At 42.5% G+C, this 16,448-nt stretch overlaps 1 protein-coding gene across 1 annotated transcript in view; it reads left to right on the forward strand.

Moving 5' to 3' along the window:
* LOC120021294 (protein unc-13 homolog B-like) overlaps window positions 1-16,448 on the forward strand; it is a 111,824-nt gene that overhangs the window by 12,135 nt on the left and 83,241 nt on the right. Inside the window, exon 2 of the mRNA XM_038964991.1 lies at window positions 9,061-9,090. Within this exon, the coding sequence (XP_038820919.1) occupies window positions 9,061-9,090 (30 nt within the window). The remainder of the gene's footprint in view (window positions 1-9,060; window positions 9,091-16,448) is intronic.

Raw genomic sequence — 16,448 nt, forward strand, 5'->3', positions numbered from 1 at the left:
TGCCACATCACCAACAAACTAGAATGGTCCAAGCACACCAAGACAGTCGTGAAGAGGGCACGACAAAACCTATTCCCCCTCAGGAGCCTCCACTGTCTCCTACATATTGCGACCACAACTTTGCCCAATTGAGATTTTCCCAGTGTGAGGGAGAGGACATGAGTGTCTGTGCAGAGCAGAGGTTCCCAACCTTTTTCCCCCTAGGGCCCCCCTTTTTCACCTTTTTTATTGTTTACTGAGCCTATATTAAATACACCACCAGCTTGATTTTGTTTAATTTGAGCGATCGAGGAAAGTAATCTGAATCCATTCATCCGATACCATTGAGGAGTTTACCAGAACAGTCACGGGCTTTATCAATAAGTGCATAGATGACGTAGCACCCACAGTGACTATGCAAACGTATCCAAACTAAAAACCATGGATTACAGGCAATATCAGCGCTGGGCTGAAGGCTATAGCTACCGCTTACAAGGAACGGGATGCATACAAGAAAACCCACTATGACGACCTCTTGAGACATCAAACATGCAAAAGGACAATATAGGAGGAAGGTGGAATCCTATTACACCGGTTTTGACGCTCAACATACTGTATGTGGCAGGGCTTGCAGACAGTAATGGATAACAAAGGGAAACCCAGCTGTGAGATGCCCAGTGATGCAGAACTCCCAAACGAGCTAAATTACTTTTTATGCTCGCGTCGAGGAATACAACACTGAGTCTTGCCTGACAGCCCCTGTTGTTCCAGATGACTGTGTGATCTTGCTCTCCTTGGCCAATTTGAGTAAAACTTTTAAACAGGGTAAGACTCGCAAGGCTGCTGGGAATACCATGCACATTCTCAAAGAATGTGCTGGCAAGTGTCATCACAGACTTTTTCCATCTCTCCTTGTCCCAGTCTGTAATACCAACATGTTTCAAACTGCCCCCCTTCCTCCCCATTTCCAAAAACTCCAAGGTAACCTGCCTAAATGACTATCGACGTGTAGCACTCACATCTGTAAATACAAAGTGCTTTTGAAAGGCTCGTCATGACACATAAACACCATCATCCCAGACACCCTGTGCCCACTCCAATTTGCATACTTCCCCAACAGATCCACAGATGACGCAATCTCATATGCACTTCACACTGCCCTCTCCCACTTGGACAAGAAAAATAACTACAGTATGTGAGAATGCTGTTCATAGACAGCTCAGCATTCAACACTATAGTCCCCTCCAAGCTCATCACCAAGCTGGGGACCCTGGGACTGAACACCTCCCTCTGCAACTGTGTCCTGGCCTTCCTAACAGGCCGGCCCCAGGTGGTGAGGGTAGGCAATAACACCACCTCCACGCTAACCATCAACACAGGGGCCCCTCAGTGGTTTGTGCTTAGTCCCCTCCTGTGACTGTGGCCACGCACGACTCCAACACCATCAAGTTTGCTGACGACACGACGGTGGTAGGCCTGATCACAGACTGCGATGAGTGAGGTGGTCAGAGACTTAGCAGTGTGGTGCCAGGACAACAAATCTCTCCCTCGACGTCAGTAAGACAAAGGAGCTGATCGTTGAAGAAGCTGATCGTTGAAGAAGCTGATCGTTGAAGGAGCTGATCGTTGAGAAAGAGGGGAGAGCTCGGCCACATCGATGGGGCTGTAGTGGAGCGCGTCAAGAGCTTCAAGTTGTTTGGCGTCCACATCACTAAGGACAAAACTCACACACATTCACTACATACCAGTGGCGGTCAGTGCCGTTTATGATGAGGGAGGGCGATTTTTCTTTTTCATGAGCATGGCCTTATTTCTATTACAGCATGTTGGATGACTGTCATTCATATTCCACTCACCCAGTTCAATGTAACAATGATAGGTTTAGGCTACTACATGTTACTCACATTTTCTCTATACCCATCATGAGGTTGCTACAACCTAGCCTATGAATGGAAGTTTACAATGGAGATTACACACACACACGCTTGCCTGCATCCAGCTTTGCACACTCTTGCCTGCATCTAGCTTATCTAGGATTTAATCATTAGTACAACCAGTTGCAAACAAGAGTTTTTATTGGACAAATTCAGGTATTTTTATCCCAGTTTCGTTTGCTTCCGTTTTAAGAAATGTTTTTCAACAGAATCGACAGAATGAATACACCTTTGATCATAGCAGCCATGCTGTATTCATTCTAGCCTCTATGCACTCTCTTCCTCTCACCTTTTCCCTTCGTTTGTAGACTTCAATTAACAACACATCAGCTGTATATGACCAGGCGAAAAAACCTTTCCAAGCCAAACCATGTCCTAACCGCTACACACAGCCTACATTTTTGTCCCTATATTAGCTAAAGTAACGTCCTAGTCAACATAGCTAATAGAACTAATGCGTTAGTAAACCCGCTATAATCGTGCAGTAACGTTAGTGTATATACAGTAAGTAGTTACACCGGCGGGCCCCGGTGGCAATAAATTAATAAAACCAAAAGCTTACCTTGACTTGGAAGAGTTCCAGTGTTGTGTTGGATAGTCATAGCCAGCTAGCTAACATAGCATCCCACTGTTTGAGCCGGGTGTTTGAGTAACTAAACTAGCCAGCTGCATTTGCTAGCTAAGTAAGTGAAACAAAAATGACAATTTCTCTCTCTTGAGTCTCCTTCATTTTTGAAGAAATTAATTTGTTGAAAACTGTTTAACTATTGTCTTTCTCTCTGAGTCAACTACTCACCACATTTTATGCACTGCAGTCCTAGCTAGCTGTAGCTTATGCTTTCAGTACTAGATTCATTCTCTGATCCTTTGATTGGGTGGACAACATGTCAGTTCATGCTGCAAATGCTCTGATATGTTGGAGGATGTTCTCTGGAAGCCTTCATAATTACTGTGTAAGTCTATGGAGGGGATGAGCACCAAGAGCCTCCTAGGTTTTCTATTGAAGTCAATGCATCAAGAGGAGGACGGAAGCTAGCTTTCCTCCGGCTACAACATGGTGCTACCTTACAGAGTGCTGTTGAGGTTACTGTAGACCTTCATTGCAAAACAGTGTGTTATAATTAATTATTTGGTGACGTGAATATATTTAGTATAGTTTTATCTAAAAAGGATAACTTTTTCAATGTTTTACCATTTTAATTTTTATGATCCTCCTCTGAGGAGCCATCACTGCTACATACGCACGCACACAAACCTAACACACACGCATACTGACAACACAAGCACACACACCCATACCCACACACTCTGTTCTTTATTTTACGCTTCTCTCCTGATACCTAGTCACTTTACCTTGCCTTCAGGTACATATCTACCTCAAATACCTCATACCTCTTCACATTAATATTGTACTGGTACCCCCTGTATATAGCAGTAGTTGTATAAAACTACTTCCCAAGTCCAATTTCTTTGACTCTTGGAACTTAGGTCATAGCTCAGCTTCTCCCAGGTTGGGAACCCTTTGTGTAGAGAATGGAAGATGGCAGGTGCATTTTAAATTGTATTTAGAATGAATTCCTCTCTCTCGCTCTCTCTCCTCCCTTTTGTCTCTTAGCCAATAGCCACTTAATCTCACCACGAGCAACGTGGCAAACTAAGATGGGTAAATAAATAGAGCCACACTCACTTGGGCTGCGTGTTATTCTAGCTGTGTACAGAGAGCGAGGGGGAAGAACTGCACGTGCTGATATTAAAATCATGTAATGTCAGCTTCTGTCACTCACCGCCACCCAATCCTGTTCATCTGCCATCCCGGTCCAGTTGTTTATTTGGCTGTACATAATGCCGGAGCAGCATTCACAATGAATCCCCTCTAATCCATCTTTCAATCCCATAACTGTTATTATATAGATACAGTAAAGGTCTGAAGTCAGCCAGGTCTAAAAATACATCAGAGTGCACTAGAGGTTGTTTTTCTGCTCTTGTTTTCCACAGTGTAGATAAAAGGACAATGTATCGTTATAGGAAGCATTTATTTTTGTATTCTTATATCTGGTAGGCTAACCATTTCATAGCCAATTGTTGTATGTTACAATCTGCTTTGTGATACCTTTGTTTAATCCTACCTTCAACAAATGACTACCTTTTCACCGTTGTGACTTGTACTTCACACACTTTACACTGGAATGATGGGTAGAGGTTGTGTACGGATGTGCTCCATATTCCAGTCTATCAGGGTTTTGTCCTGGCAAAGGATGGAATCCATGGATCCCGTGCCAGAGAGCATATTCTTTTTTTTTTTTAACTAGGCAAGTTGGTTAAGAACAAATTCTTATTTACAATGACGGCCTACCCCGGCCAAATCCTCCCCTAACCTGGACGACGCTGGGCCAATTGTGTGCCGCCCTATGGGATAAGCATATAGCTTATTTGGGTGGGCTGGGTCGGTATGGATGTGGGTTGTGTATTAAGGGATTTGACTCTCAAAGATTACAGCACATTGGTCAATATGAAAGTGTGGTCTGTCACAGACTAGTGGTGAATTGTTTTGAAACATCTGAACATTTCCATCAAAACATGGTTATCAGGTTAAGATGTTTTTCAACTCCTTTTTATGGTGTATTGAAACATTGTTTCTTAAGTTTAGACACATCAATGTTTTTGGCCATGCCCTTCTCAATCAGAAGAACTCATCCATTTTTATTTATGAGAAACCCGGATAAGATGCCTGGGCTATGCTGATCAGACGGGATACTGAGGCATGTAAATATTTTATCCCCTTTACTGTTGTTTTTCGCTGTCTGGGCTGGCTTAGTTTTGCATATCATGGATGTTGTGTGATGATTTAATCTGATTGTCAAACAAATCACTTCAAAGAGTACCTACGCAGTTCGATCCACCGTAATTCCATAATTTATTTAGCTGATACTTTGTACTGGACCGTATAGTTTACTGGCTACTTTTACCCTGAATTTAAACAAGTTTCTGCTTATAATTTTGGACATTTGGTAGGCCGTTTGTCAACTATAGTTACATACAGTGCATTCGAAAATTATTCGTACCCCTTGACTTTTTTCCACATTTTGTTAAGTTACAACCTTATTCTAAAATGGATTAAGTAGTTTTTCCCCCTCATCAATCTACACACAATATCCTATAATAACAAAGCAAAAGCATTTTTTTGGAAATGTTTGCTAATTTATTAAAAACAAACTTAAATCAAATTACATAGGTATTCGTATTCAAACCCTTTACTCAGTACTTTGTTGAAGCCCCTTTGGCAGCGATTACAGCCTCGAGTCTTCTTGGGTATGACGCTACAAATGCGACACACCTGTATTTGGGGAGTTTCTCACATTCTTCTCTGCAGATCCTCTCAAGGTCTGTCAGGTTGGATGGGGAGCATCGCTGCACAGCTATTTTCAGGTCTCCAGAGATGTTCGATCGGGTTCAAGTCCGGGCTCTGGCTGGGCTGATCAAGGACATTGAGACTTGTCCCGAAGCCACTCCTGCGTTATCTTGGCTGTGTGCTTAGGGTCGTTGTCCTGTTGTAGGTGAACAATGACCTGGAGGGAAGCAAAAGTAATTCCGCTACCTAAGAATAGTAAAGCCCACTTTACTGGCTCAAATAGCCGACCAATCAGCCTGTTACCAACCCTTAGAAATATTATGGAATTTTTTTTTGCCCAGATACAATGCTATTTTACAGTAAACAAATTGACACAGATGTTCAGCAAGCTTCTAGGGAAGGACATTCAACAAGCACAGCACTTACACAAATGATGATTGGCTGAGAGAAATTGATGATAAAAAGATTGTGGGAGCTTTTTTGTGGGACTTCAGTGCGGCTTCTGACATTACCGATCATAGTCTGCTGCTGCAAAAACGTGTGTGTTATGGCTTTACACCTCCTGCTATATTGTGGGTAAAGAGTTAACTGTCTCACAGAACACAGAGGGTGTTCTTTAATGGAAACCTCTCCAACATAATCCAGGTCGAATCAGGAATTCCCCAGTGCAGCTGTCTAGGCCCCTTACTTTTTTCAATCTTTACTAATGACATTGAGTAAAGCCATTGTATGTATGCGGATGACTCAACACTATACACGTCAGCTACTACAGAAACTGAAATGATTGCAACACTTAACAAAGAGCTGCAGTTAGTTTCAGAATGGGTGGCAAGGAATAAGTTAGTCCTAAATATTTCAAAAACTAAAAGCATTGTGTTTTGGACAAATCATTCACTAAACCCTAAACCTCAACTAAATCTAGTAATAAATCATGAGGAAATTGAGCACGTTGAGGTAACTAAACTGCTTGGAGTAACCCTTGATTTGTAAACTGTCATGGTCAAAACATAATGATACAACAGAAGCGAAGACGGGGATAAGTCTGTCCATAATAAAGTGCTACTCTACCTTCTTAACAGCACTATCAAGAAGGCAGGTCCTACAGGCTCTAGTTTTGTCGCACCTGGGTTACTCTTCAGTCATGTGGTCAGGTGCCACAAAGAGGGAAAATTGCAATTGGCTCAGAACAGGGAAACACGTCTGGCCCTTGGATGTACACAGAGAGCAAACATTATTATGCATGTCAATCTCTCCTGGCTCAAAGTGGAAGAAAGATTGACTTCATCACTACTTGTATTTGTGAGAGGTATAGACATGTTGAAAGCACCGAGGTGACTGTTTAAACGACTAGCACACAGCTCACACACCCATGCATACCCCACAAGACATGCCACCATAGGTCCCCTCACAGTCCCCAAGTCCAGAACAGACTATGGGAGGCTCACAGTACTACATAGAGCCATGACTACATGGAACTCTATTCCATATCAGGAAACGGATGCAAGCAGTAGAATCAGATTTAAAAACTGATAAAAATACACCTTATGGAACAGCGGGTACTGTGAAGCAATATAAACATAGGTGCAGACACATGCATACACACACATGATAACACACACTTACACATGGATTTTGTGTTGTAGATATGTGGAGTAGGGGCCTGAGGGCACACACTTGGTGTGTTGTGAAATCTGTTATACAATATATTTTTTTAAACGTACAATATATTTGTAACTACCTTAATTTTGTCGGACCTTAGGAAGATCCCGATTGGCAGCAGCTGATGGGGATCCATAGCAAATACAAACCTTCACCCCAGTCTGAGATCCTGAGCGCTCTGGAGCAGGTTTTCATCAAGGATCTCTCTGTACTTTGCTGTACGTTTCCTCCAGACGTGATGCTTGGCATTCAGGCCAAAGAGTTCAATCTTGGTTTAATCAGACCAGAGAATCTTGTTTTTCATGGTCAGAGTCATTTTGGTGCCTTTTGGCAAACTCCAAGCGGGCTGTCATGTACCTTTTACTGAGGAGTGGCTTCCATCTGGCCACTCCACCAATAAAGGCCTTACTTGCCTCGTTAAATAAATACAAATAAAAAATACCTGATTGGTTGAGTGCTGCAGAGATTGTTGTCCTTCTGGAAGGTTCTCCCATTTCCACAGAGGAACTCTGGAGCTCTGTCAGAGTGACCATCGGGTTCTTGGTCACCTCCCTGACCAAGGCCCTTCTCCCCTTACTGCCCAGTTTAGCCGGGCGGCCAGTCAGTTCTAGGAAGAGTCTCGATGGTTCCAAAGTTCTTCCATTTAAGAATGATCGAGGCCACTGTGTTCTTGGCGACCTTCAATTCTGCAGACATGTTTTGGTAGCCTTCCCCAGATCTGTGCCTCGACTCAATCCTGTCTCGTTGCTCTAAGGACAATTCCTTCAACCTCATGGCTTGGTTTTTCATCTGACATGCACTGTCAACTGTTGGACCTTTATATAGACAGGTGTGTGCCTTTCCAAAACATGTCCAATCAATTTAATTTATGACAGAAGGACTTATATCAAGTAGGAAACAGGATGCACCCGAGTTCAATTTCGAGTCTCATAGCAAAGGGTCTGAATACTTATGTAAATAAGGTATTTCTGTTTTTTATTTTTAATAAATGTGCATACATTTCTTAACCTGTTTTTGCTTTTTCATTATGGGTCATTGTATGTAGATTGATTAGGAAAATGATTTATTGAATCCATTTTAGAATGAGGCTGTAATGTAACAATGTGCATAAAGTCAAGGGGTCTGAATACTTTCCAAATGTGCTGTACATGCAGCTTCTCTTCTGTCATAACTTCTGAATGAATGTTTTAGAATGAATGTTAATGAATAGACTACAGTTTGTCTTGGGTGCATATTTTATGTGGTTGAAATACTGTCTTCTTGTATAAGTGTCAAAGATGACACATTACACGCACACTTGTATCATTTTACTGCAAGAAATGCCTAATTCAGCAGGAGTTAATATTATGTTACATATGAGAGGTTATAGGCCTACAGTCAGTATACTGACTTCAGTTACTATTCCATTTAACCCATATGAACTTCAATAAGGAGTATTCGGTGTATTCATGGATACAGGGCTATTCGTGAGCGGGATTTAAAAGTTGCATGTAAACAGCTTATTCCGTGTAAGACCTTATCTGGTATACTGTGTGCATGTAAACGTTGTCAATTATTAACAGTGGTGGATTCTATCCCCCATGCCACTTTCTTTTGTTAGTATTTGGTGCTTTTCAAAAATGTGAGAGGCTGGTGTTTTCTGCTGATAGGTTGAGAGAATATTGTGATGCTGATGCTCACTCAGACACGTCTGGCCACGTCTAACACATTCCTACTCCATGCTTCATCAACATGTCCCTCATATGTCGGTCTGAATATCAATGAATCTGTCAGACCTCACTGACAAATGTCATGTGCCCTTGTTCTTCTGTCGTTGTGGTTGATAACACGTGGCTGATTGGTGTCCGTGTGACTTCTTTCTGGTCCGTGATTCACTGATCCGGTTACACTCTCAGCATGACGGATATCCTGGCTCTGACTGTGGCTTCTTAGGGGGACACCGAAGTGACATGAAGTGAACACCCGATCACATTAATTGTACACAATGTAGGGCTAGCCTACAGCAATCAGCCTTATCAGAGTCCATGTGATATCCTTGAAGTAAATCATGAGCAGGCATAACGACTTGCTGTCTCGGTTTTATTAAAAACACAGTTTTATGTCTTTGTTTCTAACAGTTGTTTTCTCTTTCTATTTCAGTAAAGAAAGCCAAACTCCAAGGATCTCCAGGTAAGTCCTTAAACTACCTCTTTATTTAGGAGTTATGTCCTCGAATGCTGACCTAAACTAGGACTGTGTGTTAACCTTTAAAAAACCTTCACAGTTGACCTATTTCTCTTGTAGGGCAATCAGTCAGGGCAGTGGTTGGTTGATTTTTGTATTAGCGTAATCCAGTGGGGCTTTCTGTCCCTGCTTCCCGCCTAGCTCTAGCCCATGTGCTGCAGGTGAGCTGCTCAGCAGTAGTCGTGTCTGGGTAAAATCACTAGGGAAGCTAACGGCATATTACAACCTATGTGTTTTGATAATTGCGTTGTTTGCTCTATAACCTGTTAGTTCATATGCCTTGACACTGGTATATAGGCCTAAGGCCGAGACAATAAGAAGTGGCAGAATAAATTCAACCACACCTTTCTTTCATCACAAAACCGGAGAGCAACCTCTGTCTGGTGAAGTCCACAAAGCATATTGCATGTAACAAACAGTTACATGACCTACAGCATGACCAAGAAAGGTCATGTTTCTGACATTTTCGGACCACTAAACAACTATTGATTTAGAACCACGAAGAGTTACTGCAAGTCTCAAACAAACAGGAGCTGCCTCCACTACTCCAGCACCATTTCAACTTCATCAAATCACCTCTGCTTAATCTAATACAGTGACAACTAAAAGATACCAATAACAATTTAGTCCTATATATGTAAGCTAAATATGATTTGGCTCTCCATGGTTCTGATTTCTCTCTCTCTGTGTGTGTGTAATCACAATTGGAAAAGGGGCCTAGGTCACAGTGTCTCCCCTATCTAAATAAAAAAATGCTAGTTAACTAGCTAGCCACCGGAGGACAACAACAACACAGGAAGATGCAACAATTCAAGTTTTTCTGTCAATTACATTTTTCACTTGATATGATGTGATTGGTGTGAAACTTATTTTTTTAGGGTGCACCTGAACCATTCATATATGAGCTCACTCAGTTTAGCTCAATGCTGATTTGAATATTATTTTATACTTTTTCATCAGGGTCGGCCAAATGCCCGCTGGCTTCCCTTTCATTCAATGCTACGGGCGGCAACAATGTCATACACTTTTTGACCAGACAGCATCAGATAGATCTGTCGATAGATAGATGGGCTACACATACAGAGACAAAGGGGTGCTGTTTCGTTTGCTCGGATCCTTTCTCCGGTGAGAGACAGTACATTCAGCTTCTAGGCAAATTGAAATAAAATTTGGAAACAGAGAGACATTTTTTTTTTTTTGCCAATATTTTGGGGAAGCCTGGCTTCCCTTGGCATCCATAAATACACGCCATTACTGCTCAGATCAGTGCTGGCAAAATCCAAATCCCCACGCCCTCCACATAGGTAAATCCCTATACTGTTTGCCCTCACTCCTTATACTGTTTGCCCTCACTCCTATCACAATGTGTTATTGTGATAGACATTTACTGTTTTTTTTTAAATATTATATATTCCATGTACACTGCTATTGTTTGAATTCATTCGGGACTAATAAACCTATTAGTTGATTTGAGTAAATGCATTCCTCACTTAGAGTAACTCTTTGATTGACTTTACATTCATAATTTTGTATTGGTAAATCCTAATTTAAATTTGCAAACACATCACATGCTTTTGTGTTCCACCTTTACATCCATGCTTTTACTTGACTCAATTAGTTAATACGAGAACACTAGTTGTTTAGGATTAGCTCATTGTCTCTAGTCTCTTAATAATTGCATGACGGTGCGAGATAGACACATGTACAATAGCCTTACTCTGGTGATGCAACGGTTAGTGACTTGGCAAGAGCCATCAGAGACGCACAGGCCGTGTTGCATTTGGATACACAAGACTACGGAGTCCGATTTTAACCCAACTACAGCTAAATATTTTGACTTGGATAGATTAATTTGCAGTGGAAAAACTGACTGGTTGGGCTTGACATGAATTGGCCCAGAATACAAATATACACATACATTTGATTGTTAGTGCTACTTGCAAATACTTACCTACCACTATTCATAAAACATAACTACCCAGATGTGCCCTGTGACAGAGGAATATGTCTTCTATGCCATACAACATTGATGAGAGGTCCAAATTGTAAATGTCAGCCTTCCAACCATCCGTGTTTTTCTGACTAATTTATTGGAAAACTGATGTGTCAATAATGAATGAAGACACTTGACTAAGGCATGTGTGGTGAGTTGGAGCGACAGACCGAGAGGTTCTGTCGCTCGTATGACTCAGTAACCTGGACAGATCTACTGTCTACTTTCAGAGTGTGGGTACCGATCAAAGTCTGCTATCATTTTATGTTCAAAGTTGGACAACTGCTGTTTGATGGTCGGTCCACACGACAATCCAAGCGTGCTCTCTGTGTACGTGCATGTGCGGGTGTGTGTTCTTACCAGAAAGAAACCCTCTGTCATATTCTCAGTCCTTTTTGCAAGGTGGAAGAGCTCTTTCAGAGAGAGACCACAATCACTAAGTGGCTCTGATCTAATCCAGGCCTCCTCCTCCTCCTCTTATCTTTGAACTTGTATTCATGAGAAGCAGCAAGTGTGGTCCAAGACGAGGCATGGGGCATCTAATTAGTAAGGGGGAGATGGGGAGTGTCTCCACTCCAGATCATGGTCGTAATGTCTGTATTGCTGACTGGCCTCCTGATACTCTAATTAGACCTGTTTCTTCTCAACCCAGAGCCCTATGCCTGGCTGTTTACCTGATGTCCCCACTGGAGACCTATACTGAGTGTACAAAACATTAAGAACACCTTCCTAATATTGCGTTTCACACTCTTGTGCCCTTCGGGCATGGACTCTACAAGGTGTCGAAAGCATTGCACAGGGATACTGGCCGATGTTTACTCCAATGCACAATGTTTTGTCAAGTTTTCTGGATGTCCTTTGGGTGGTGAACCATTCTTGATAAACAAAACTCTGCAGCTTTACAGTTCTTGATACACTCAGTAGGTGCTCCTGGCACTACCCTCTAGTGCCTTGCAGTCGAAGGCCGAGCAATTGCCGTACCAGGCAGTGATGCAACTAGTCAGGATGCTCTCGATGTTGCAGCTGTAGAACCTTTTGAGGATCTCAGGACCCATGCCAAATCTTTTTAGTTTCCTGAGGGGGAATAGGTTTTGTCGTGCCCTCTTCACGACTGTCTTGGTGTGTTTGGACCATTCTAGTTTGTTGGTGATGTGGCACCACACAGCCAGGTCTCTGACCTCCTCCCTATAGGCTGTCTCATCATTGTCGGTGATCAGGCCTACCACTGTTCAGGCCTACCACTGCTGTGTCATAAGCAAACTTAATGATGGTGGAGGATGTTCAGGATTATCCTACCATGGAAGAGGTTTGAAATCCCCCACACTCCCTTTGAAACAACTGTTTTCTCAGATGAGAAAAGCATGCACATATTTTAAAAATTATAAGCCACTTATCCTTGTAACTATACTGAACATTTATTTAATATTTTAATCCCAGCCCCTGTCCCCGCCGGAGGTCTTTTGCCTTTTGGTAGGCCGCCATTGTAAATAAGAATGTTCTTAATTAACTGACTTGCCTAGTTAAATAAAAAATAAATAAAAAAAATAAAATATTAACACAACATGCAACAATTTCAAAGATTTTACTGAGTTACAGTTCAAAAGGAAATCAGTGAATTTAAATAAATGAGGCCCTAATCTATGGATTTCACAAGACTGGGCAGGGGTGCTGCCATGGGTAGGCTTGGGGGGAGTGGCATAGGCCCACCCACTGGGGAGCAAGGCTCACCCACTGGGGAGCAAGGCCCAGCCAATCAGATGGGGTTGAGACACCAAGGAACTTGAAGCTCTCAACCTGCTCCACTACAGCCCCGTCGATGAGAATGGGGGCGTGCTCAGTCCACCTTTTTTCCTGTAGTCCACAATCATCTACTTAGTCTTAGTTACGTTGAGGGACAGGTTGTTATTCTGGCACCACCTGGCCAGGTCTCTGACCTCCTCCCTATAGGCTGTCTCGTTGTTGTCGGTGATCAGGCCTACCACTGTTGTGTCGTCAGCAAACTTAATGATGGTGTTGGAGTCTGGCCATGCAATCGTGGGTGAACAGGGAGTACAGGAGGGGACTGAGCACGCACCCCTGGGGGGCTCCAGTGTTGAGGATCAGTGTGGCAGATGTGTTCCTACCTACCCTCACCACCTGGGGGCGGCTCGTCAGGAAGTCCAGGATCCAGTTGCAGAGGGAGGTGTTTAGTCCCAGGATCCTTAGCTTAGTGATGAGCTTTGAGGGTACTATGGTGTTGAACGCTGAGCTGTAGTCAATGAATAGCATTCTCACGTAAGTGTTCCTTTTGTCCAGGTGAGAAAGGGCAGTGTGGAGTGCAATAGAGATTGCATCATCTGTGGATCTGTTTGGGCGGTATGCAAATTGGAGTGGGTCTAGGGTTTCTGGGATAATGGTGTTGATGTGAGCCATTACCAGCCTTTCAAAGCACTTCATGGCTACGGACGTGAGTGCTACAGGTCTGTAGTCATTTAGGCAGGTTGCCTTTGTTCTTGGGCACAGGGACTATGGTGGTCTGCTTGAAACATGTCGGTATTACAGACTCAATCAGGGACATGTTGAAAATGTCAGTGAAGACATCTGCCAGTTGGTTAGCACATGCCCGGAGCGCACGTCCTGGTAATCTGTCTGGCCCCGCAGCCTTGTGTATGTTGACCTGTTTAAGGTCTTACTCACGTCGGCTACGGAGAGCGTGGTCACACAGTCGTCCGGAACAGCTGATGCTCTCATGCCTGCCTCAGTGTTGCTTGCCTCGAAGCGAGCATAGAAGTGATTTAGCTCGTCTGGTAGGCTCGTGTCACTGGGCAGCTCGCGGCTGTGCTTCCCTTTGTAGTCTGTAATAGTTTGCAAGCCCTGCCACATAAGACGAGTGTCGGAGCCAGTGTAGTATGATTCAATCTTAGCCCTGTATTGACGCTTTGCCTGTTTGATGGTTCGTCGCAGGGCATAGCAGGATTTCTTGTCAGCTTCCGGGTTAGAGTCCCGTACCTTGAAAGCGGCAGCTCTACCCTTTAGTTCAGTGGGAATGTTGCCTGTAATCCATGGCTTCTGGTTGGGGTATGTACGTACAGTCACTGTGGGGACGACGTCCTCGATGCACTTATTGATAAAGCCAGTGACTGATGTGGTGAACTTTTCAATGCCATCGGAAGAATCGCGGAACATGTTCCAGTCTGTGATAGCAAAACAGTCCTGTAGTTTAGCACCTGCTTCATCTGACCACTTTTTTATAGACCGAGTCACTGGTCTTTCCTGCTTTAATTTTAGCTTGTAAGCAGGAACCAGGAGGATAGAGTTGTGGTCGGATTTACCAAATGGAGGGCGAAGGAGAGCTTTGTACGCGTCTCTGTGTGTGGAGTACAGGTGATCTAGAAATTTTTTCCCTTTGGTTGCACATTTAACATGTTGATGGAAATTTGGTAGAACTGATTTAAGTTTCCCTGCATTAAAGTCTCCGGCCACTAGGAGCGGAGCCTCTGGGTGAGTGGTTTCCTGTTTGCTTATTTCCTTGTACAGCTGACTGAGTGTAATATAGCCTACACCTTCACAATAAATCCATTATTTAGACCGGTCTACAGAAGCATGATATGAAGAAAATGTAGTCTATTTCAGAAGAAAAGAATAGCATACTCTGAGTTGTCCTGACGTGGCTATGCCAAATGGCTGTGGGCTACAATAGTTAATTTAGCAGACAAGATTTGCTCATAATTCTGTGGCATTATTTTTTTTTTATATTCTTTTTGTATGAAGAATACAATTGAACAAAGCTGGAAAAAAATTGAAATTTTCTCCAAATGATTTGAGGGAATGCTCACATGCGGCGATTCAGTGTTGACCGGTCAACAAAGAAATATGTACTCCTATATGCTTAATTTATAGTTATTAATGCGACTTTAGTTCTACAAACCTTGGGCTACATGTTTTGATTTTTAATACATTGTAAGGCGGCATGATGAGACTAATGATGGTTTGAAAAAAAGTTGCTTGAAAGGCATGAGCTCTGTTTTTTTGCGCAGGCTGTACACACTACATCAGTCACTAATTCACAATTTGACAAGCACTTGATAATGCCTCGAATATCACGTCAGCATCCTCTTTGTGGCTGTAATGCACCCTAAAAAAAATCCAGGCCTTTTGCGGCCTGGAGTGCTGCATTGTGCCCTTCTCCCTGAGTGTGCTGCGCAATTCGAACCACCTCACTCACATGGCTCTGTCAGGTGATAGGGTCTTTCTAACAGGCTACAAGTGAAGACAGACACATCGGGGACGCCACTGTGTGCATATTGAAGAACTGTCCACATTTACTTTTCGTCAGCCAACAAGATGAGTAGGCCTAACGAACAGCAAAAGCACTAGCCTATGTCAATCTATCCCTCATAGTACAACAGTCGACCTATTCTCTGCAATAAATAAATATTCCAAACATAGTCTGGGACAGTTGTGGGATGTGATTGATCCCAAGTTAATACAACGAGTAGCATCAAAAAATAACTTTTATGCAATGTGGCTGACGCAACAGATCAGAACGTTTAGCTTAAAATGTTAAACTAATAGGCTATTTCTTCACATTATAAGTGCAGCAATGCGCACGTGGTAGTAGGCTATAAGCGCAAATGTTCCTTTAACGGAAAACACCATTATCAAAAGTGACCGCAAATGCAATTATGCATGTAATGCTTTTATTATAAAGGTGCATTTTTATGGTGAAAATGATCTTCCCCAAACTGGAAATTCACGCGCTGCTAATGTATGCCAGTTAGGCTCTACACCCCTTGTAAAGTGGATTAATGTGCTTAATTTTAATTAGTTATTTGGTCACTTCAGTTGTGATACAAACCTTATTAAAACATATAGGCCTATGGGCTAGGCTACATGAGGTGTGCAACTATGATTAGAAAAAGTCGCCAAAAAAAGCATTGTTTCTTATGCTGGGCATAATTCACATGTGATAATATATAATTCACAAATGATAGGCTAATATTGTCACCCATCAGACTATTTCTTGATTTAATCTTGTCTTTACATATACTAAATAATATACAGTACCAGTCAAAAGTTTGGACACACCTACTCATTCAAGGGTTTTTCTTTATTTTTCCACATTGTAGAATAGTGAAGACATCAAAACTATGAAATAACACACACAGAATCATGTCGTAACCAAAAATGGGTGAAAGAAAATAAAAATATATTTTAGATTCTTCAAAGTAGCCACCCTTTGCCTTGATGACAGCTTTGCACACTCTTGGCATTCTCTCAACCAGCTTCACCTGGAATGCTTTTCCAACAGTCTTGAAGGAGTTCCCACATA

The sequence above is a fragment of the Salvelinus namaycush genome, chromosome 26 (assembly GCF_016432855.1).
Source record: "Salvelinus namaycush isolate Seneca chromosome 26, SaNama_1.0, whole genome shotgun sequence".
Lineage (NCBI taxonomy): Eukaryota > Metazoa > Chordata > Actinopteri > Salmoniformes > Salmonidae > Salvelinus > Salvelinus namaycush.